This window comes from Xenopus tropicalis, chromosome 1 (genome assembly GCF_000004195.4).
Source record: "Xenopus tropicalis strain Nigerian chromosome 1, UCB_Xtro_10.0, whole genome shotgun sequence".
Taxonomy (NCBI): Eukaryota; Metazoa; Chordata; class Amphibia; order Anura; family Pipidae; genus Xenopus; species Xenopus tropicalis.
Window position 1 is genome coordinate 45742856 of NC_030677.2, and position 25705 is coordinate 45768560.

A 25705-nucleotide genomic window follows, 5' to 3' on the forward strand; every position below is an offset into this window, starting at 1 on the left:
AATTTCATTGGCAAAAACAGAGCCCTGGCCTCAACCCAACGGAACAAAAGAAAAAACTATCAACAATGTTCCAGCAGAAGAGTATTGGTTAAGGTCTGTTTACTTTAGCAGCAAAAGCATGACCTTTACATTGGTTTTGGAATGAGATACTGTATATACAGGTGTGCACATATGTTAGGTCTTATAGTGTAGTAAGATTTAATAGACACACTGTATAGGGTAGTGTGTCTGCTTTTTCAGTTATTTTTACCTATAAAATAGCAGCAGCAATGAACTGGTCACAAAAATTTCCAAGCACTCCTGACCCTAACCAGCTGCTTGCCAACCCAAACCAAAGTCTTAATTTCAAACTAATTTAAAAGCTAATATAAAACCAATATGCAACCCCACCCTCCCCAATAATGACACAAATTGGGTGGTTGGCATGATGATATCAGCAGAGGGGTGGGTGTTGCAAGTAAATCAGTAATCTCTGACATCTCTATAAAGTATTCTTCTTTAATGTGTCCCATATTGTAACTTATTCAGTGAAGGCAAAGCACAACTAGATGTCAGGGGTATCCCATGTAAAGCCCTCAGTGGCACTTGACATAATACATGTGCATTGCTGTCATTATAAGTACAAGTGGGCACCGTGGCCTGTTCATGCAATTTGTTTTCTTCTTCTGGGCTAAGAAATCACTGCCTGATCAACATCCTCTAGTAATAATAAACAACTCTATTTCAGCTACATCCATTGAGACACCGGTTGTAAAACCCTGCTTTTGCCCAAAGCTGTGGTCCTGTAATGTAGTTCATTTAAATAGCATATGGCCATCTGAACAAATAAGCAGTGTTTAGCTATTTAAATGGCTACCCTTAGAACTTTAGTAATACAAAAGAGGCCCCAGACTCAGACCTTTGCCCAGCAGGTTGAGCATTCCATGCTTCTAATGGACATAAAAAAATACTAATTATATCTGATTGCTAATCATGCTAGGACTCTGCATAAAGAGGCAAAGGTGCTTTGATATTTCCTGGTATACAGGGATACTTAAGTGCAACATTATTATTATTGTTATTATAAAATTCTTTACACAGGCACTCAGTTCCCTGCTATGAGCCTGCATGCTGTAAATGCTTATTAAAATTGTTCATTAATAGGCAACAACAACATGGGGCTTTATTTAAAACAATTAGCAAAACAAGCATATTTTTACGGGAATAATTATTTCAACGCAACAGTCCACCTGGCCCAAAACGCTTTGTATGGTACTTCATAGATGAAATAGGAAAGCAATTAAATCAAATAATGACAATGTATGACTCTCACTCTCAAGTTACACCAGAAAAAGAACATTTTCAACACATTTGGGCTCAGTAAATGCATATTTGGTGATCTGTGTCTGGCTATATTTTCCTTGGTTTAATGGAAGGTCATTTATCCACAGGAAAACACCCCATTTAATCAGAGAAGGTATAGAACTATTGCTATAAATTCCATTTGTTCTACAGAAGGAGCAAACTTTGTTTTGACATTGGACACACAGGGTGCACCACGGCACACAATGACACAACATATCACAGCACATATTTCAATAGAAAGAGGTATGACAATGACCAGTTTAAACAGACTGTGGGGCAAAATTGCCATTTATAATACTAAGGGCACCTCCCTGAAATCAATCAATTCACTATGCGTACAAACAAACCAAGGGCACACATACATGTCAGGTCACATCCAGTGCCAGGCCAAGCAACGCATATGCAGACAGGGCAGAGGGGGGTTACAGGGGCCGCTGCACAATGGGGGAAAGGGTCCGGAATCCGTGGTAGGTGACAGAAGAGGTACCTGTCTGGTGCCCCCCCACCATTGTGCCCTATGCAGGTGCCTATTCTGCCTACCCCTAGTTCCGGCTCTGGTCACATCAGCCAAAGGACAAAGTTCTGCCTTTTGCTCCCGCACTACTTCCTGTTACAGTCAGAGCTGCATTATTTCCTGTCAGCTAATCTGTGAGGGAACACACAGCCTATCACAAAATGGTGGCTCAAGGGAAAAGATATAAAAGGGCAATATTTACTGATATATATATTCCAGTTAGGTGAGATTCTTTAATAGGGCACCTAATATGATATAAACTATCTGTTTAAGCATTCATTCATGGGGTATAATGCATATCATGTGCATCTTGTGATCTGGTGATGAGTGTGTACGTTTCCCTTAGCCAACCCCAGCAGCTTGTTCTAAACACGTAGCAATGGTCACAACTGTAAATAGCTTACCTTGAAAACGAAATAACTATCTGAAAGTTTCACTTCTCCATAAATTAAATTTGCAATTTGCAAATCTAAATTATGTATTGATCATTGGCTAAATGCCATAAATTGATTAGCTAAGGTGTTTCTTTAAATCAGCCACCACACCACTCATGCTGCTAAGACACTGCCATGTCCAGCACATATAGCCAGAAAGACTATAATAGATCACATTATATTATCTGCCATGCAGAGGGCACCTTGTAGTTGCTAGTGATTATAAGCTTGATGCTTCTATAACGGCATTCAAATCCAATTACATAGATAAATAAGCACGTAAAAAAAAAGAGCTTGACTAGCAATCAATAAGAAGAATTTTCTTTCCGATTCTCTGCGTCTCTTCTATGAGTGCCTGCCTTGCTAGAGACTTTTAGACAACCTGTCAATAGAATGCTCTTGAAAAATTCTGGTACCTGCCAGCAATTTTGATTTCTATCATAGAAAGACTTTACATGAAACATATCTCCAGCAGCAATAGTGATCACATTTCCAAATTTCAGAGCAACCTGACTTGCAGACAAAGATATATATTCCATGAACATGATATTAATGCTCAGGAGATCCAATCCTCATTGTACATTACTCAGTCTAAAATTGTAATATAGCTAAACAACCAAACCAGCAAGTATACCGTCTGTTTATTAAAGATTCTGTTTAAAAACTTTCCTAAAAAGAAAAAGCAGTTTATTGGAGTGTAGATCGTGCTGCAGTGAGGGTCTCCTTTTGTAAAACAAGACATTTCTTACTATAACAGACAACAGTAATTGAAATGATATCCATAATTAATTCTAAACAAGTTATTGGGTCACAGGGTTGAATCCTAAACTCAGTCTGGGCCCTCATAGAAGAAAGGAAGACAATTTTTTCAGTGGCAAAGCTACAATACAGCAGGCGACAACTGTGGCGGCAACTGCGGTTGTGCGTTGCAAATGGACCCTCATCTTTTTTTCTAAATTCATAGGACAACATACTGTACTGTAAAGCAACGGTATTGGTTCAACACAGGTTAAATCTTGTTTTAACAGCAAATGCCGTTGCCCCATCAGTCTGGCAGACATAACTTTTTATACATTGTCTGCATCTCATTCGCTGTTATGACTTTGCATTCCTCTATTGATTTTGTTAGTAAATTTTATAGTTAAGAGTTGAATAGCTTGTCAGGGACATATAACAATTAAATAACAATAGATAAACTGGCTGATAATTCAGGCTTCGCCGTTGTAACTGTGTAAGGGTGATAAGAACAGCTTATTACAATTGCTGCCAAGGCCCAATAACTCAAAATCAGTTTTAAATTTTTAATGGAAAAGTTCTGACTTTTGCAATGATTCTGCAAGAATTAAAAAGAATATTTAAATGAGATCAAATTGTGCTTGGCGGAGATTATAGTCATAACGTACATTTTACTGGGGCGACCAGGCAGTCTGTTGTTCTTGTGGGTTTGATGGAGACTTACACATTTATTTCATTCCCACACTGATCATTAATCACTGTCATAGCAACCCAAATCCACGCTCTGTTCATTATGTCTGATAAGAGAAAAATAATCAAATATTGCTCCGAACAAAGGAAATATATGAATACTATAGCTAATGTAATATTTCAGTTGTCATTTGGAATAGGATCCCATGAATATGACTTAGGCAGGTATTGCATTTCAGACTTTTAACTTTTGCATTTACTGACAGGTCGTGTCCTGAAAAGAACAACTTACATTACTTGGATTTTTTTCTGTATTTGGTAGCATTTTCTATAGCCAGTTTAATGCAGGCATAATAAACTATTATTCTCCAGGGGGGTTCATCAACCCCCACTGTGGTGACCTGCAGTAAGCTGACTTCTGTACAACCTAGTGAGGGGATTAAGGGCCCTGTTGGTGTGGAAAGTTTTACAATTCTGATTGCCACCATAAGAGGAGAACTGGTCCAATAAGGGTGAAGAATAAATTTAGAACAATTGCAACTGTATTTAAATGCTTAATAAGGTATACTGTATTGTCTCAAAGGGCAGGACTGGTGGAAAAGCAACATCTTCCCACAAAGGGATGAGATATTCAGCTACATGTCGTTGCTAAGGAAACCTTTAAAGTTTAGAGAATGTACATTTTTCTGATGGATTTATTACAATAGCTGTCAGTTATCTAGAACCTGCTTGCACTTTCGTAAGTGTACAACATTCTTATACATTAAGTTGTTCCCCTAATGAATTTTAAAATCCTTTCCGCATGTTAAGTTTATTTGAACTTTCTTTACTGCTCTGTAGATTTCTATCTAATATATAAAGATTCTGACGGGGGTATCACTGATTTTCAGTGAGAAGGTTTTACTAGGTAGAGGTAGTAGGCTAAGGCCAGGGGGTCTTGGCAAAAAATGCAGTATGTATTTTGCAGTGTCAGATGAGACTCTCACTTATGGACCCGAACACAAATTCACAATCCCAATGTTTAGACTGTAAGCTCTTCTGGGCATGGTCCTTTATGAAGTTAAATCTGTATGTTCAATGCATACACCCATTTATTGTGCAGGACTGCAGAAAATGTTGGTGCTCTATAAATACTTGTAATAATAAAGTCACTAGGGTGTTGCAAACCTCTTGATCTACAGGTAAATTTAATAAGGCCAGGTTTAATATTTAGCCTACAGTATTGGGTGTTTTGTACACTTATTTCTGTGCTCCAGTCTGTCTGTCTGCCATAGGCAATGCATTCATTTATATGGGGCAGGCAGGAAGGGGTATTTGGCTGCTGTAAATCTCCCTGAGAGCGCTACTGTGGGTCAAGACACCCCAGTGTACCACAGGCTTTAAACCAGGGACTACACCATTTTGCATCTCTAAGGGGAAAGTGTGAAATTAGAGCTCAATACACAAAAAAATCACTTGCTCTCTATTTATTGCTAAGGGATTTTTCGTATTTATCAATTGGTGAAAGTTAGAGTTGAATCTGCTCCAATGAGTCTTTTGGTTGTTACTGGGAGTAACACAACAGCATTACAGGTTTTCTATCCCTATTCTAAACCAAATCAGCCAGTAATTGTACGATTGTGATTCTTCCCACAAAAGCATTCTGTTTGTAATGCTAATAGATTTCAGAGTGAAACACTGACTTTATACTGTATTTGCAGACTTCTCCCTGACCAACAATAATCTACATTTTAACAGAACTTGGTGGCATGTGCCAAACTATTAATGGTCTTTGATTTTTTTTTTTTTTTTTTTAACATTTTTTACGGTTTTAAATTTCTACTTCATGCAAACTGAGCTCTGGCACCTAATCATCATGCAAGAGGTCAAATGAAACCCCTTCTTGGTTTTCATTGCTGAAATGCTTCTTGGCAGCCCGTATATAACAAATTAGCAGAAAAAAATTAGAGATTCATATCAACCATCTACTGAGTCTTAGAGATGAATGAAGAAATACATAAAGCAGGCTGAATATTTTTGTATCAAAGCAGCAGAGGTAATTAAGTTGCAGACATTTCTCATCTGATCTGTCTCCCTTTGGAGCTAATGCACAAAGCATGAGTTTTTCAGTCACTTAGATAACAACTGTTTAAGTGTAGACAAAAGAGGTTATTTACTAAGCTTCCAGACCCATGTGAAAGAGCACTAAGGGGTTCAAAAGTGTACTCCTTAGTGCCCGTTTAAAAAAGTGTCTGGCCGTGCCCTCCACCTCATACCATAAAAAAATCCAGTGCAAGGTGCATTGCACCTACTGTACAGCACAGGCAAGTGGAGGGTAGCCCTATACCTACTGCCTGCCAGTGACCCATAACTGGCGCTTCTGAATGACGTGCAAATTAGGGACGCACAATGGGAGGCACGATCAGCTTCCACTGGGGGGTATTCACTTCAGCCAATTGCTTTACTGGTCTGACAATTGCTTGTTTTTAACATCATTTTGCTAATACATTCCTAGAACATCTATCTATAGCCCACTCTGTACTGCAATACTTTTCATTCCTGAACACATTACCATTTCCACTTCTGGGTAGGGAAAAGGCACCTTACATTCCACCTCTAATTATAAAACATAATAGTGCTGCTATATGCCATTGCTACACAACATGGAGGATCATGGAGTCTCATCCACAAAGGAGCCTTCATTGCCAACCCAGGAAAATGCCAACTAGTGGCTAGCAAAATAAACATGTGAAATACATGAAAAAACTTGTATTTGAAGATGTTGCTACTTTTTTAAGGGGTAGTGCTGAAGCATAGCAGTGCAATGATTTTAATTATATTTTTTAATGTGAAGACTAAATAAATAATAATTTATCAGCAATGTCTGTAGGTACCTGTAACCACAACTGTAATCATAGTAAAGATCTCGGTGAGGCCTGGGTACTGACTGTAATAATTATGGAAAGCCTTATTAGGTAAAGGCTGAGTTCTTGTTCTAATGTTCATTAGTAATGTATATCATATTAATAACTCAACACATATAACTTTATAAAAGATCAAATAATTCTCATGGGGGCTTCACTTAGTAACAGAGGTGTAAAAGGTCGGAAACCAATAGCAACCAGCTATTTCCACAGAGACTGAGGCGGTCTGTGATGTAATATTTCCGTCCCCTAGAAATCTGCAGTCTCAGTTACACTGATAATTTGGCCCATTGTGTCTATTCTTTCAAAATATGTCATATTCCAAGGATATGTTGATAATATACTTTACAACAGAAGGTCTACGTTTAGAGTGTTCCATACAGGGCTAAGAATAAGCAAGGACACAGCAGTACGCTTATTAAATCCTTAGCAATCTTGTGCCCTCACAAATCTATACATTTCATATAGTGGCTGACCCTCTATTGATCCAACTACACAGCTATAACACAGGTTAATAAACAGTATTCCTGAACATAATGTGTTCTTGATAAGGCTGTGACAATTGATGTAATCTATATGAAACTATTACCACATTATAGTGTAATGCCAATCACAAAATATTAGGGCATGTGTATACGGACTATTATATTATTGTTACAGACAGATCACAAACAATGAGTAAAATGAGAGAAGTAGAAAAAGAAGTAGAGCTTCAAGGTATTCATGCTTACCTATGCCTAAAATCTTTATTTCTTGAGGGAAGCAGGGAGAGAAAGTGAAGAGAAAGAAAGTTACATATTGTTAGAGTCAAGGTGTGAATGAAAAACAGGAAATGGAAAACATCCTCACAGTCAGGCAATTTATTCTGCAAACAGGTATGTGGCAAGATTAGATAAGGTCCATCACACAATCTGTGTAAAATACAAGCATTGTAAAAAAGTCATTGCAATGGGACTCTTGAAACTACATTTTTGAAAATGTATTTTCCAGAACACAGTGAATGAGTGCAACAAACTACCAATTGCTCAATAGGAAACTCTATGCCCCAGTTTTTGAATGGGGCCCCTTGGTCTCATCAAAGAACTTGACATTCAGAGAGCTATACAAATGTCTGGGATGGGAAGAAAAATTGTGAGAGTGAGTCCTAGCCTGGGGTCCATTAGAGACTGGTAAAGTTCTGTTAGCCCATTATAACATGTGGCCCGATGTTGCATAGGCCAATAGTTTAATAAGCACAATAAAGAAAAACAATGTCCTTCTTCAAATAGAAGCAGAACACCCTCAGCCAGGACCCCCCAAATTTCTTGTCTGTCACCAAAAAGCCATAAATCAAGCTTTATAGATTCAGATGCAGTGCTTTTTATGGCTGATAAGCTTTGCCACCTCATCGTAATAAAAACCTGTTCTTCAGAAACAATAATTTGGGTTCATACAGTGTGTTTTTTCTCATGGTTTTTCCAAATGGAAACAAGTCACAGTCATGGTCATGTGTGTGTGCTTCGCCAAAGAAATTCTAAGACATTTGAATCATCAAGTAACATTTAACAGAATGTAACCTAAAGGAGTCTATGGAGGGAAGATTCAGATAAGAAAGAGTGCTTTGTTTACAGCTTTGCTATTGCCTAGACATGGCCATGGTTTTCTAAAAATAATACGGAGTAATAGTGGGAGTTGCATTAAAACACCAGGCTACAAGTTTCCCCCCTTGGGGGTCTCATGGGGCCAGGCCCCTTCTTTTTAGCTCCACCTTGGTAACCATCACCAAACAGAAGTAATACTATTCTTTTATCTGTTGTACTGCATTCTGAAGCATGCATTATATAAAATGTACATAACATTTGTACTCTCTATATAATGCTTATTGTGTTCATATTGTGTTCCTTTTGATGCTTATTATGCCTCTGTGTTATACATAATGAGGCTCTGCAATTTCTATCAAGCAAAAATGCAGCCAGGTAATTTGTGATGGCAATTTCCTTTGATATGTGGCACAATTTTGGAGTACAAATGGATATTGTTACTTTGTGACATTTTACTGTCTGGCTGTTATAGAGAGATGATGACAATGCTTTTTCTTGGGTTAAATGGATAGTATTATTCTGTATACAATATTTAGTGGGCTTCTTCAAACCACTGATGACCAACCAACTAACTGGGGCTTAATATGTATGAGCACATGGTGCAGGCAAATGGCAGAAGAAGATTCTGAATGTGGTAACTCTGGTTGTTATCGTTGTGTATTTATTCTAATTGATTTGTCTGGTCACATGATTTCTTCTCGCTTGGAATAATAATCACAGACAACTTTAGATGGAGAACAGGATTCTGCAAATAACCCCTTGCAGAGTTTGTACTGTTAGAGTATGGAATACACACTGGCAAACTTAACAGCCTATTTTTTTCAGCACATGAGATCTGTACAGAAAGTTGCAGAGGCCATGAGGGACAGCAGGGTACAGGCTGAATTCAAAAACCTTACAGTCCACTTTTACCTCATATAAGGAAATACTAATCCCAAAGCTGCTAGAGATTCAGTTAAATAGAATTGTAGTAGTTGCTCTATAGCAGCTTAAAGTGGCCATACACAGGCAGGTTCCCTGGCAAACTGTTCATTTAGCACAGAGACCAGACAGGTGAAGCCAGGAGATTTGCAACTGATCCTGGGAATAATGTATAGCAACACAAATCCAAACCAGATATTCTTTCTGTACAGACAAGCTGTGATTCCATGTGACAATCTGTTTAATTATATCTCCCAAGCGGCTTTTTTTCTCAACTTTATTTCTCAGTGTAGGCCAGTTAAAGTTTATTAAAGATGACAGTTTCCCTTTAAGGTATTTTTTTTCTGGTGCTTTAGCACTTTTTTATGCGTTTTGTGCAATTTACACAATTTACACATTTCTGCAATTTATCTGAAAAAGGTGTTTAAATGTAAAGACACAATACTTATTATGCAAAAATTATATTCAGCCGCTACTACATAGACTGCACTAGCAAGACTGCTCATTTTTTTCAGTTAAAGTTAAAAAAATACCATTATTATTATTATTTCATTTTTAGAAAAAATAGGCCCATTAAAGGGTCTGTATTTAAACATTTAAAAACACAAGAGCACTATTTTTTTTTTTGCTGTGATCGATTCTTGTTTTAGGTCTTCCCAGATGAGCACAATAGAAGGAGGGAAGCTTTGACCGGGTACAGGAAGGCTAGAGGGAGGAGTTGTAGAGTTGGCTGGTACCTCTTTGGGTAAGGGTCCCTGGAGGCAAGGTTTGAGTGAGGCCATCTTTGCTTCTACTTGCCCATCCAAGTGCAGCAACATTTGGATGGCCGGCATAGCGATGGCCTGGAGTTATAGGCAAGCATTCTGGTTGGGGTAATGTTTACAGTTACAGTTATTGTATTTTGTTTTGATAATGTTTATCTTGTTAATAAAGCTGCAGCCTTTAAATTCCATCCTGGGCTCCTGGTGTCTTTATTATATGATGATCAAGTACATATGAGGTTCAGGTATGGTAAGAACGACCGGTGGCTTTGCTACTTTCCAGGTCAGATCTTAAAAAAGCCTTAGTATGTTAATCAATTAGCAACCTCATTTTTATACGGTCAGATTCTTAGATTAGACAACCAGATTAATCCATCACTATATGATTAAATGGAAAATATGAAATATGGTACCTGATTATATAATCATAGCAATATAAATGCCCAGGAAGCAGGTAGATTTCATTATCATCAAGCCTACCTTAATTCAAGAACACTGGTCACATTCCCTGATGGAAATATCCGGCGGATGAAGTTAAAATCACCAACATACAAACTGCCATCTATTCCGCAAGCTAAGGCAACGGGAGCCAGGAGTTTGTTACCATCGGCTTGACCATTGCAACTTGGACAGGAGATGCTCCGCCGTCTGCCATTTCCCATGATACAGCTAATAACAGGTGGTTGTTGAGATATAAACTGGTTTTCTCCATTCCCTTTGTAAAGTATACCTGAAAGTTAGAAAAAAAATATACTCATGTTATAGTGATATGAATGCTGGGATAAACAAGTAGCCAATTAATATAAGAAATAATATTTGGTTTATGCAGCATTAAAAGTTAATGTTTGTAAGTATATTCAGATATTTCCTTCTCCAGAACATCTTGGAAGATTACTAGGAATAGTTTAAACATCGTGTGCTTGTACTACCCTTACCAGAATATATCCATATTGATTCTGAGACAGGCAAATAAAAAGCATTACACTAAAGCACACTTATTTAAGGTTTATAATTGCACTGTTCCTTTATGCTAACATTGGTCACCTAATTCTTATAACAGAATAAAGGGAATTATTTGACCTGTCTCTTTCTTGCTGTCCGCCTTTTTTGAGAGAATTAAAGGGGTGGTTGACCTTCAATGTCCAAATCATTTTAAACTACCAACAATGCTCTCAGCATGTTAAAAAAATAAATTTTCCATAAAAAAAGTACTTCTTCTATCTCTCTAATCAGTTTTCTGAAGAGAAGGGAGTGGCCTATTTTGAACCTGGACACACTGAGAACTTCCTATATGCTTACATCATCAAGTCCAGGCTTTGCACTTATTTCTTTAGGCAAATTCTTTGGTTGCTTGGTTTCTCCCTTGCAATGGCATAGGCAATCAGACTCAGCATATCACAAATCCAACATACTGTTATATTAGATTTGCAGCAATGTCAGACTGACAGGAAACACAGCCAATAGGAGTTAAGTCTGCTGCCAGTGAGGCATCATATAAGGAAGTAAAAAAGCAACTGTAAAGTTTATAGGGGTCACTGACCCCCCAGGACGGGTCTGTGCAGAAGTGAAGGATCAGCAGAGGGACGATTCTAAGGTGAGTATCTCTTCAGCTGCACATTTGTGTTACTATGTATATGGCAAGGATTGTTCTATTAATGTGAACTGTTTGATTTGCAACTGTTGTACAAAGGTGAACACTCTCTTTAAATCGCACACATATATAAAAGCAGTGTGAATTTTAGTACAAGTATGCCTTTAAGTGCCCATAAGCTCTCTAAATTAATAAGGCTAAATGCAAGAACATGCTAAAATGGGCTAGGTACTATAAATGGCAGCCATTCCCACTTTCATATATTGCTTATTTAAAAGGTAAATGCAATTTAGCTGTTCACATCTCTTTGCAGCCAGTACATACTCTGAAGTCTCTGATTTTGCCCATTTCTTTCAGTGCTTTTGCAAAAAGTAAGGAATCAAAGCAAGGAAACTAGCCCATAAGATATTTTAAAAGCACATTTTAATTATGTATTGCTTCAATATCGCGTACTTACACTCATAAAATGTTCTTTCACCTAGGTACTTTCCAAGGAATATCAATGCCGGAAGAGAAAATAATGGCAGTGTTTCCTGCTTTAAAAAACATCTGTATGAAAGAACACTTTCTGAGTGAAAAGATGCGGTTTTTAAGAAATCTAAGTGTGCTCTAAGAGTTCCCGCACCCATTCATTCTTTGTTAATGTTCGGGGATTTATTGATGCTGGAGGAGAATGCATCAAACTAATCTGGTGTAGAAACAGGGACTGGCAGACACATTATGCGCTAGCTTGTCACATTTTCAACGCTTCCGTCTAGCCTCTAATGCTATTGTACTGTCCCCTGTGTTCCCAAAGCAAAGGGAACACGAGAAAGGGACTAGCTTGGATCTACAAATGAAATCCCATGATGTATTCTATATTTCCATCAATTATTTGCAAATATTTCTCATTTGGTCCGAGAGACCGTTCAAAAAAACTGGTTAAGGGTATAATATATCACATCACAGAGACGTTTTTACATTTCTGCAAAACTGCTATTTGAAACGCTTTTCTAATGTGCATTATTTATTTATTTCCGCTGCTATCCACTGTTTATACATTCAGCAGTTCTCTCTCGCCCTGTTCCCTGCAATGCATTTATGCTATTTAAATTCATTATTATTAATACAAATTATTTAGAGGAATTGCATTCTTTCCCTGCCCACCTGGCAATTTTGTTGCTTTTCTGCCTAGCTATGAAGGGGTTAAAAGCTTCCTTGCCCTGTGGAGCAGGTAAGCAACACTATCAGATTCTTGCATATTTTAATTTCCTGTAATGATATTTTTCTTCATGTGTTAATTTAAGTCATGCATAGTGTTGCCGCCCCCAACCTCGGACCCCTTGTAAACCCAGAATTTACACCCTTCTCTTCACACTGATGATCTAATGCATTATCCAAATCACAAACAGAAGATTCGACGCCACTTACATGACTGAAACCATTTTATTGCCTAATATTTCACCTCTCTTGCTAAAACCTTTTCACATGACTCATTTGTCATCAATGTGCACATAATCAGCCTTTATATGTATATATTCTCTTTCCGACACAAAAACATTCATATATTCTCTGTAGCTCTAGGAAATGCTGCACTGGCAAATTCTGACATATATGAAGAGGATATTTCCAATAGAAAAACCATCCACACTGTTTAATCTTAAGGTCTAATTAGGGCACTTTCTTTCCTAAGGTTTTTCTTACAGAAGGTAAGAGCCTTTCGATTTATTTATCTTCTCATTAGGATGTGAAGGTGATCTGTGTCAGGATATTGATTTCATGAACACCACAATGGAGAGCAATGTAATATACCATCTATATATTTCCTATTGCATTACCTTTTCAAAATCAATACACGTCGTAATTACTACAAATATAAGAAAAAAAATCATAATACATCTTAAAACAAGGTTAGCAATGATAACCTTCTGCTATACTACAGTGCAGGAATTTGTTTTTGATTTTATAAATAGACACACATATGTACATGTTATAGATATACACACATATATATGTACTGTATATATCTATTTACTTACATGCCCCCTAGATAATAAAAGGAATGGTGCCATTGAGATATATATATATATATATATATATATATATATATATATATATACCCTTGACTGTACTAGCACCTTTTCAAATAGATTTTAGCATTTTTCTTACTGCAAAACTTATGTTGTGTCTTATGTCTGTAGTTCATCACAAGTTGCTGACTCATAATTGTTTCTTGTTTGCCACAAGAAAAAATGTTAGGTTGAAGAATACCCAAATATACTGTTAAATGTATAAAAACTGTAAGAGTGTATAAAACTGTATTTGTAGTGTTGCCACCTGGCTAGTTCTTTTTTAAGAGTCTGGGCAATAATATGATTATATCAACAGGGCAGGAAGATATAAGCTGGTATTTTTTTTTTTTTACTATATGTGAAAGGGGTTTATTACAAATCCGCTACATATTGTCTTGGTGTGCTTCTGTTTGCTTCTACTTTTTCCACTATATTCTTTCCACTATATTTTATAAAAATGTGGAAAATTGTTAGTCCTTAATAAAAACCATAATCATAAATTAGATCACACATGTAATGAGCTCACATGGGTTGCTGAAAGGCCATGCAGGCTCTGACCGGCACTATTTATAAGCACTAAACTGCACAGTGTATAATGAATATCTACTACAGGTATAGGGTTTCTTATCCTTAATGCTTGGGGACTTGGGGTTTTCCATATAAGGTATCTTTCCATATCTTTCCATAATTTGGATATTCATTCAGCTAAAAAACATTTAAACATTAATTATAACAAAAAAAGAATTGAGTTGGCTCTAATAAAGGTTAATTAGATCTTAGGATCAAGAACGAGGTACTATTTTATTATTTCAACGAAAAAGAAAATCATTTATAAGTATTTGAATGATTTAATTAAAATGGAGTCTAGGGGAGATGGCCTTCCCTTAATTTGGAGCTTTCTGGATAAGGTTTCTCATACCTATAATTGTAAAACAATATTAGAGCTCCATTATGTTTTTCTGTCTCCCCCAGGGATGCTGGGATTCTGGTCCAAGCCTATACCCTAAAACCACTTGTATTTATGGTTATTTTGGTAATTTTAATATTTGCTTTCATAAATGCTGAATTTCCATATGTAACATTTAAAAAAAAAACAAAACAGAAAAAGTAAAAAGCAGGAAAAGAAAACATATAAAAACATAAAAGCACAGATTTTGCATATCCATTGCTGATTCAGCACGCTAGTAATGGCCCTTATGGAAATGACTAAGTGAAGAATATGCCCAATGGTAAATTTCTCTCACTGAAATAAATGTTAAAACCCAGACAAGGTTATCCATTATCAGTGCCCTTAGCTATGGGTAGATCAATGAATACATCTAGGCTCTGGCTATAAATGGTCAGCTATTATTTTCTATAAGAACATGTCACAATAAATCACTATTTGCCATAATCCATGTAAACCACATGTCAGTTTGTACTTTGTACCTAAACATGTTTTATTGATTGAGGATACTGAATTTCAAAGGCACTACTATGGGCTAATGGTTACACTTTTTCCCTGTGATGCTGCTAAAACCATCAGCCTTGCAAATAAACTATAAAAAGGAAACTTGAGAGGGATGTTCTTCAAAGCTCTGGGAAGAAAAAAAAAAAATCTAAATAAATAAAATTCTTTGTTGTAAATGCTTATGACTGCCAATAGAGACGGCAAATGTATGCAAGAGGCTAAACGAACAATGAAGAATCAAGGAGGAAGAGAAATAAAACAAGGGTATATGTAAATGGGGAGTAATGCCTCATATACAATATTCTGTTACAATGCCGGGCTGATTAGGAATTGATCAACACTGCCAAAAATTCCCGGTGTTTCTCATTTGATTTCATCATTTGCAACAATCACAAGGAACACTTTTTTTTTTGTATCCCTCGAGAATGAAGAGTTCTATAATTTTCATCAGAAGGATCCTCCAGTCAGCTATCTGCACTATTGCATATGATTTATCCTGTCATTAGCTTGAGAAATAGGTCCTTCAGCCTTCTCCTCTATTATCGTGGAATGGAAAGATGAGCATTAGAATATTTATGACTGTGTATGAGCGAGCCGCACAAACACCTGTCACTGTCTACAACTCTCCCCAGAAAGCGGCTCTCCAGCTCATCCACCTTATCATTACAACTAACCACCTTGTTTATTCAATTAGACAAATAGAGCTTTGGATGTTACCGCTTGCCTAACAGTGCTGTTCAATGCAACTCAAATCTGTTAGACTTGTTCACCTTGGGACTCAGGGCAGAAAATTCATATCAATCATACTTACATAGTCTCTTTACCTTTTAAAGCTGCAATACCTGCACAGTAACTATTCCTTCTAGAAACAATCAAAATGACTCCCTTTGAGCTGCAAATGCTTAAACAAACCATCAAAGATCAAATGGTAGACAAAACAGGTACATGTTAGACACATGTGAAAAGCAGCAACGGCATCTTACTGACTATAGTGCACTGTCTCTGTTGTTGCATTCAATTCAGTATCCAGTTCAGCAAGTGTTAATATAAACTTACTTGCACTGAAACATGAGCTCTTCCGTAAGCATCTTATTTCATTTTTCTAAATATTAACTACATTAAAATGCAGGTGTGGGATCTGTTATCCAGGGGTCTTTATGTAATTTGGATCTCCGCTGCAAAAACCGCAACTTCTTAGAAACACAATAGAATTTCTTGTCCAACAACATGGACATATGGTAGTTTAATTAACATAAAGTACAGGTATGGGACCTGTTATCCAGAATGCTCAGCATCTGGAGTTTTCAGGATAAGGGATCTTTCTGTTAACTGGATCTCCATACCTCAAATCTACCTCAAATCATTAAAACATTAAATAAACCCAATATGTTAGTTGGAATCAAGTACACGGTACTGTTTTATTATTACAGAAAATCTTTTCTAAAAATGTGAATTATTTGATTAAAGTGGAGTCTATGGGAGATGGCCCTCCCATAATTTTGAGCTTTCTGGTTAATAGGACTCCAGAAAACGGATCCTATACATATACAAAATAAATACTGTAGGTCAAAAAAATTAGGATTTGTTTACTTAAACAGGATAGCATGGGAAATGGTACTGACGTATTTAAGGAGCTTTTTTAGTTAACAGATACAGGTATGGGACCTGTTATTCAGAATGCTCGGGACCAAGGGTATTCTGGATAAGGGGTCTTTCTGTAATTTGGATCTCCATACCTTAAGTCTACTAAAAAAACAACAAAACATTAATTAAACCCCATATGATTGTTTTACATCCAATAAGGATTATTTATATCTTTTCAATCAATTACAAGTACAGTTTTATTATTACAGAGAAAAAGGAAATCAGTTTTAAAATTCTGAATTATTTGATTAAAATGATTTAAGGGATCCCATGCCTGTATCTGCTATAATAGATTTCATAGTTGTGTGGGATCCCTTATTCGGAAATCTGTTATCCAGAGAGCTCTGAATTCTGGGAAAGCCATCTATCTTATTGTCCATTTTAAGTAAATAATTCTAATACTTCACAAACATTTTCCTTTATCTTTGTAACAATAAAACAGTACCTTGTACTTGATGGTAACTGACCTGCCTGAATGCATATTGGTGGCAAATAATCCTACTGGGTATATTTCATGTTAAAATTATTTTAGCAGACTTAAGGTATGGAGACCCAAATCATCTGGCCAAGCACTCCACCAGTGCCAAGCATTACCAGAGTAGACGCTATATCTGTATTATTTGATATTTTGGAACACAATAGTATACTGCTATAGAAAGCTATATGAGAATTATACTTTAAGCATTGTCACTTTTTAAAATAATTTCTAACCACAACCAACAAATATTATTTGATAAAGAATGGCTGGACTGTCCTTGGTGACAGAAAGAAAGTAGAGAAAGATGCTGTTGACAGGAAATTAATGGCAGCCATTGTTTGCCACTCACATTGCATCTTTCTATGTTCTGGAGTAATTTTGATCAAGGTTAGGCATTAGAAATTGAGAAAGAACTTTAGAGGAGTAATACCACAGCTTCATTAGCTACTGTGCTTCAACCATTTAGCCTTGACACTGAGCTCAAAAGGCTTTGACAGATAACCCATTGATGTCAAATACTATATGGTGATGCAGAATGAACCAAGACGTAAAAACAGAAAATAAGTCAAACTTTTACCATTCTGGACATCCAGAACATGATGTTTATCAAGAGTCCATCCACCCATATTTGAGGCGTCTAGCTCATATCCTTGCAAAACAGCAGTCCTCTTTTCCCATAGCGTTAGGTCAAGACAGGATTCATATTCATATCCAACTGACACTGCAAAACAAAATGATATATTTTATAAATAAATAGGGTAAATATGATTTACAATAACTCCCTCCTTACAGAAGCTATGCTCAGCAGTAAGCATTATCCTTCAATTGCATAATGATCAGTTGTGTAATGCTTACATGCTTATCAGCATATTATGTACTATACTAGAATGCTCCTTGGAAATGTAATAAAATATAACAGGGTGAGGTTAATGCATGGCATGGCGTTATATTATCTTCTAGATAGATTATAGATGGATTAATTGAAACAGGCAGCATGGTGGCAAAAAGAGTAGCATTGCTTATTGACAGTGCTGGGGTATATAATTAATTCTGTCTAAGGTTATAAGTATAAAAAGTTTTTATGTTCTCCCTGTGCTTAGGTACTCCAGTTACCTATGGGTACTTGGGTTTCCTCTCCACTACAAAAACATACAGGCAGATTAATTGGCTCCAGATAAAATTAACTACCGTAGAAATGTGTGTGAGAGAGTTAGATTGTAAGATCCACTGGGACATAATGTGAATGATGTATAATCTCTGCAAAGTGCTGCAGAATAAAGGATACATGAATAAAGGATAAAAAAATAACATTTTGATATACAAAATACTGTGCCAACCTATTTGACCAGAAATGACACAGGTCAAGCAGTAGCATAGTGTGGTTACACCACTGAATTTTAACAAATGGGTAAACCAATTTTAAGACTGGGTTTAGTGATGAAAGAATACTAACAATATTGATCTTAACACGAGTTCCACTAACTTAGGGAGTTGGCAGAGCAATAGAATACGACAATAGAATAAGACAGACAATTTAACAGTAGCATGGTGTGCTTAATCTAATATGTGCTTTTTAGTTAAGTCATAAAACATTTAAAAATCTTTACTCCCTTAAAAAGCCACTATTCCTCAAGGAACTACTTGAAGCCAGGTCATAGTAATAACTCAAATTCAATCTCAGTGCAATGGCTACCCCGTATTAATCATGTAGTATGGAATACCTGGAGTTAATGTGCAACATGGCAGGGTAACACATAGCAGCTAAGACTATTTATCACCCCATTTGCATTAGATAATGCCCTTTCTATCAATTTATAGCTAAGTGATTTCTACCATCCCTACACAGCTCAGTGGACTAAGTTGCTGCTTTTACAATAACTAATAAGCTGCGTATCGCCTTCTACACAAGAATCAGTCAATTTAATTAGCCTCCTCACAAAAAGATGGAATGTTATCATATTCTCTAAGGTGGTGTTAAGGAGGTGCTACTTTATTCAGACCACTGCAAATCACAACATTATGGCTAACATCCTAATTGATTGCATAATGGCGCACCAACCACGTCTGAATTCACATCTGAAAAGACAGCTTTAATATATAGGTGAAAGAAAGCATTCTTCAACTGCGCAGAAATTAAAAGATAATGATCTTTGACTGCAGTAAAAGTTCAGACGGGAAGCTTGACAAAACCACCATATAAATACATAAGAATTAGCCCTCAACTTCAAGTTAAAAACATATTTTAAGCGACATTAAGTTTTAGCCAAACGCCAGCCCCTAGCTGCAAGCAGCATGATTTAATTTCCTTTGTTATGAGCTGGTATATAATTAACTGGGTTACAGTCTTGAATCTTCTGGCTATTAAACATATTCCAAATGATAAAACAGACATTAAAATACTGGTGAAAACAGAGATCACAGATAATATTATTTTAACACCTTATGCGATGAATTCCAGCTACCCAGCAGTGTTTTTTTTACATATTTCCCCAGTTACAGTATTTGATGAGCTGAGGCAGCTCTTCTACCTCACACCCCTGCTGCTTCTGCCTGGATGAACCGCACTGCTTCAGGACATTGGTTCTTCAGTGCTTTAAACAACAGTCACCTGGGGCAGCAGATTGTTGTTTAATGACAGGAACTGAGATTTCTTATCAAAGTACTGGCTCTAGTTCTGTATATTTTTGACAACAGCGTTTGATGTTGTTCAATTACTGTTCAAGTTTGGAATTTTAACCAAAGCTAAAACGCATTCTACAAAAACACTACACTGGCCATAAAATCCTATGTTCGAGATGTCTGATATTTGAGGCTGGACAGAATTAAGCTGGAGACCAGCACCCAATCAGAGGAAAAAGGGTAAAGTCCAATCAGAGGATACATAAATCATGGATGAAGGCCACTATAATATTTGAGGTTAAAACCAAAACAAGTCTAGGTTAGACCAATATCCAATCAATGGTTTAAATCAACCAACTTACACTAGAGTTTTACAACATTGGTTAAATTGGGCCAATGACCCACCTAAAAATTTTCTTAAAATGTTAACTCTGTGTGTGCATTCTATATACATTTCCTGTTGGCTGCAGAATTATTTTGTAGGTGGCTTAATGCTCTATTGATATATTAAGTACTGAATGAGCATGTCTATGTGAACCTTTCATTAGCTGGGTGTACTGTAAATAAAAAACGAGTACACACTCTGTATTATATAAAAGATAAATACTTTCGTTTTTTGGATGATTTTTCTAAGAAAGAAAGTCTTGTTTTACATGTCAGTCAAACACAACACAATATTTAAATGGATATTACTATATAAGCTTAATGCATACCAACAGCTTCAGACAGCCCATAGACCTTCTGATTGTAGGCATCAGTCTTATCCCAAATAAAAGTATATGAAAGGTTGGGTGATGCTGGGAACCATTTCTGGAAAAGTCTTCCAACTACAGCAACCATAAGATGAACCTTCATTAGATTGAAAGGTATTGTTGAGTGGGTCATTGTAATTTTTAGAACAGACTTATATCCTGCCGCTCTGGAACTTAAGTAAGATAATTTCAAGTCGGTTCCTGGGATTGCAGTTTCTTCATGAAGGACCTAAAGGCAGAACAAAATAATAATTAGAATGAGAGAACTAGGGGGAATGTGCTTTTTAAAACTATGTTTTTGGCACTTATTTAAAAAAATCTATTCACTTTCAAACACTATAATAAGCTTCTCTGCCTCCCAGTGCTCTAAAATGAATGGCCCCATTCTCCCAGGGGCTATCCCCTGCTCAGGAGGCACTCGCACACAGTAATGACATCTTCTCACCATACTATTGAAAGTATAAAGGTGTCTAGGCTGTCCCCTAATATTGTTATGCCCCTGAGAGCTGACAATAGCAAAACCGCACTTTATTTACCTACAACTAACACCAAATACTGGGTTACAATTAAATATTGTATTTCTACCAGGAAATGCATAAAGGAACCACCTGTTAGATAATGTATGGACTAATCTGAGAATGCACAGCAGGAAATGTACACTTCATCACAGCTTTGAAGGTTCAATGTTCAGTCTGTTTGTTGTGTGTGTGGTGTAGGCTGAGGCCTTGCGGGACTAACTTCATGTAATATTTAAACAATATCTTCAGTGTGAATTCTTTAATGAAGATTTCTTCTAATTATAAAGTACAAAGCACTATCTAACCTTTGGCAATGGAAACTGTGTGACTTATTCTTGCCAGTGATAAAGTTTAATAAAAAATGGGCATCGGTAGATGATATATAATTTCATTTTCCCTCTGCAATTTGGCTGTTGGACCTATCTGCACATTCTCTTATTTGGATTATTGTACATTATAGTAGATGAATGTTCCATGGTGTTTCGGTGATCTTGCTTTTGATAGGTGGTACTATACTATATAGGGGTAAAGAGGTTGAAATCAGTTGGTTGCACCAGTATATAAATGTTCAACACAATAAAAAAATTATTATTAACCAAAGAAAAATAATTCTGACTGATTTAAATGTGTCTATTTAACAATATATGATAGTTCTGCTTTAAGCCTCAAATAAACAAAATATATTTAAAAAAAAACTGAACTGAAGATTATAGGCTCTATAGTGGGGGGGGGGAGTTCTAAATTATAGGAAGAACATCCGTAGAATTATTGTGTGCAATGTGTTTTCAATAAAGTTTTGATTGCTTTTACAGGGTGTGCCAGTCTATTTTTGTGTATATTATATTTGACTGTGCACCCCGCTATATACAATTTTTTTGCATTAGAGTGCAGGCAGACACATCAAGGACTGATATATATATATATACATGCATATGTTCTCACAAACATTTTTTCACTGTTTTAGTTTAAATCATAACTTTGCTTTTTGAAAAATGTATACAAAAATATGTTTCCCAAGCTTAAATTTGATGCTTGGTGGTTACAACCACAAAGCCAAATTCTACCCTACTGTGCAAGGCTACATTTGGAGATTAGGTATAGTGGAGCAAAGCTGTTTTCGGAGGTCCCTTTGGTGTGGAATGGAGAAGGCTGTGTCTTCGAATTCACTAGAAAGGAATATTTCTTTAAAACCAGTTTAACAAAGAGTCTGTATTTAAATAATTTCAATATACTTTTTGATATTTTTTCTTCAGTAAAATTTCTCTTCCTCACCCCCATGATGCAATTAAAATGCCTTGTGCTGTTTTACCCTAACAAGAGCAGTTTGTGCATTTCTTCAATTTTCTTTAAACTATTTATAAAACGTGTTTTGACAAATGATTTTGTTATTTCTCAATTTTTACCCATATGCTAACTTCTATTTCTTAAGACTTTCTATATTATTTTCAACAAAAATGTCAGCATTATAATATGTTCCCCAGCTAAATTTCATTAGTTCTTATGGTACAAAAGAATAACTTTTTGCAAAAATGATTTGAATAATTCTACCCATTAGTAATTTTATTTATACTTATTTTAAAAGGCCAATAAAATAGAATTTCTGGAGTCTGATGGAATATCCAGTCAAACAGAACTATTTCAAATGGTTCTTAAAGGAACAGTAACACCAAAAAATGAAAGAGCTTTAAAGTAATAAAAATATAATGCACTGTTGCCCTGCACTGGTAAAACTGGTGTTTGCGCTACAGTAACACTACTATAATTTATATAATAAGCTGCTGTGTAGCCACGGGGGCAGCCATTCAAGCTGGAAAAAAGGAGAAAAGGCACAGGTTACATAGCAGATAACAGATAAGTTCTGTAGAATACAATAGTGTTTTATCTGTTATCTGCTATGTGCCTGTGCCTTTTCTCCTTTGAATGGCTGCCTCCATGGCTACATAGCAGCTTATTTATATAAATTATAGTAGACTTTCTGAAGTAAACTCACAACTTTTACCAGTGCAGGGCAGCAGCACATTATATTTTAGTTACATTTATACACTTTCATTTTTTGGTGTTACTGTTCCTTTAATCATTAAGTAGGCAATCACCAAGTAGGCAATGACCATCAAAGTGAATTGAAAAAGAATATGTTCCACTTTTAAACCACCATTAAGCCCACCATTAAACCAGTAACATTTATATAATGATAACCGGATCCATTTAAGAAAAATGACTCCCCAATGGCAACTGTAACATATACTTTGGGGTCCATTTATTGTAGTGTGTAGCAACCAATCAGCAATTAGATTTGAACATTCACCTACAAGTTAGAAAATAAAAACAAATATTTGATTGTTGGCTTACACACCATAATAAATATGCCCCTTCCTATTTTGTATTATATATAGCCTCTGATTACTTATTCAGATTCATAAATAAATTGGTATAACTCATTGTAAAGTATGTCGACGGTTTTAGCTAACTGAACAGCATATACACCCTGTAAAAAAGTCAGATTTGATGAGGTTCCAGTGAATGTAATATATTTGTTTTCTATATTATCAAACGCACTTGGTCTCTTATTGCCTTTCTTTTCATGAACAGGACACATAAAAACTCCCACGAATTGCATGCTCTGCTATTGCTGCTCTGTTGCAAAGTGGTTGGCTTTTCCAAATGGGAAACTGACAGACATTTTAAGTACAGTTTGATGATTGAAAGCCCTGTGCAGTCATTAGTCATGGAGATTTCAGATTTTTACGTACTCAGATCTGGCAACTAAACCAAGCACCTTTATTTCACTTCAGCCCTCAATGACAGGATTACAGTCTATAATAAGATCCCTACACAAAGAAGGCTAGCTTTTATTGTTGCTAAGCCACCAAGCTCTGCTCATTTGATATGCATAGCCAACTGCAGAACATAAGAATTCGGAGGGTTCCCATGGGAGCAGCTGCAAGCATTCCTTTTTATTGGAATATTTTGGCAAAGGGACTCTGCTTGCCTACATCATTCTCACATTTTATTTCCACGCATTTTCAGTTGTCGGGTTTTCATCTCATTGTCAGAATTTAAATAAAACAGCTGTCTGTTATGTTAAGATTCTTCATATTATTGTCTGAAGAAAATATAAGAACGGGATAATCCCTCGGTTCTTTTTTTTATAGTTTTTGGAAAGGCTGCATATGAAATTGACAAATAGTAGGGATGTGAAACCTAAAGTCCACTATGTACAGCGTAACTGCCATGCCCAGCATCGTTTTACAAGCAGTTGCTTTTGGTAATGTAGGGAGCTGTCGCTCACAATTACATGAGGGCTGCATGTGGTATATTGTCATAGTTATAGCTATTGTTAGGTTAGAGTGTATTTGTGCATTTGTATACATATAGTCCCTGTGGTTAAAAGAAACAAATAAACAGAAGAAAAATTATTTACATAGTTACACAGTTAATTTGGATTGAATAAAAAATGTAATTCTAGTTAAACAATACATTCACATCAGATGTCATATACTGAGAAGGTTGAGTCCCAGTACATGACAGTATATGACATATAAGTCAGTAAATTTGGGGTAGATATGACGAAGATAAATACATTTCATTCACATGAATTTTAAATTCAAGTACCTGTGTCTCTGGAATTATGGGGCTGTCCTCAGGGGAGGTTCGGAAAAATGTTGACAAAGGAGAAGAGACAATGACAGGGTTTGGTCTAACAAAGCCACTCAGGTCACAACTAGGGATGTCATTCTCTTCTTTCTTCATCACTAAGGTATCCATGACATAAAAGACATTCCAGGCAATCCACACAGTGTGATACTGTGTTAGAAATGGCGACCTTTCAAACACCAGTGTCAGGGATGCACCTCCGTTTGCTACCAGATCAAACCTTAGGAGGAAAGTTAGAAGAAAGTTTTGTACTACTGATATGCTAATTCAACACTCAAACTGCCAATACAGTAGAATATAAAGGCTCATTAATGAACATAAGCACAAAGAGCAAAAACCACGTATGATCTTGTTAGATTTTTGCCAAGGTTACTGACCACCACTATGTCAATTCTACATTAAGTTCTTTTGGCCTTGGTGGTTCTGTTTGCACATGACAGAGAACGGATTCAAGTATTGTTTACAAAAAGTATTCACTCAGCAGGAGGGTTCTGTATTTGGTCCACTTTTATATAATTTGTTCATTAATCACTTGGAGGGCATTGACAACAATCTATCTATGGTTGTAAAAACTTTTTGACCAATTAAATCTATCAATGATATTATATCCTTCCAGAGGGTTTTTTGACAAACCGGCAATAGGGGCAGGTAAGTGTTAGATGACATTCAAGGTAAGTTTAAATGCTTTGGATTTAAACTGTTGATGGAGAAGCAGCATAGAGTATTTGAGTTTAATAAGCAGAACTGTAGCAAGCAATGCCAGTCAGAAGCAGGAAGGACCAGCAAGATAATTGTTCTCTATTAAATTGGTATTGGATTCACAGGAAGAAAAGATATGTTTTCCCGTTTACTAAGCAATGGAAAGTCTCAGAATAGCAGTGTGATCTTGGTCTCCAGTATTCAAAAAGGTCATTACTGTAACCAAGAAAGCACAGAGAAGACACAGTTTATACAGGGTATGAAAGATCTTAGTTAATGGAGAAAAACAGGCAAAGCATGTATTGTTTACGCTGGAGAAGAGGCAATTAACCTTCTGACGTAGGGACGACATGGTCAGCAGGGGAAG

General features: G+C 36.3%; 1 protein-coding gene across 8 annotated transcripts in view; it reads right to left on the bottom strand.

The window, feature by feature from the left end:
- tenm3 (teneurin transmembrane protein 3) overlaps positions 1–25705 on the bottom strand; it is a 580699-nt gene that overhangs the window by 37123 nt on the left and 517871 nt on the right. For 7 of the 8 annotated variants that reach the window (XM_031895448.1, XM_031895444.1, XM_031895443.1 and 4 more), the window contains 5 exons: positions 24598–24859; positions 20429–20696; positions 17674–17817; positions 10363–10612; positions 7352–7372 (listed from right to left, as the gene is read on the bottom strand). In XM_031895448.1, the coding sequence (XP_031751308.1) occupies positions 7352–7372; positions 10363–10612; positions 17674–17817; positions 20429–20696; positions 24598–24859 (945 nt within the window). The remainder of the gene's footprint in view (positions 1–7351; positions 7373–10362; positions 10613–17673; positions 17818–20428; positions 20697–24597; positions 24860–25705) is intronic. The other variant, XM_031895442.1, reaches the window with a different exon arrangement.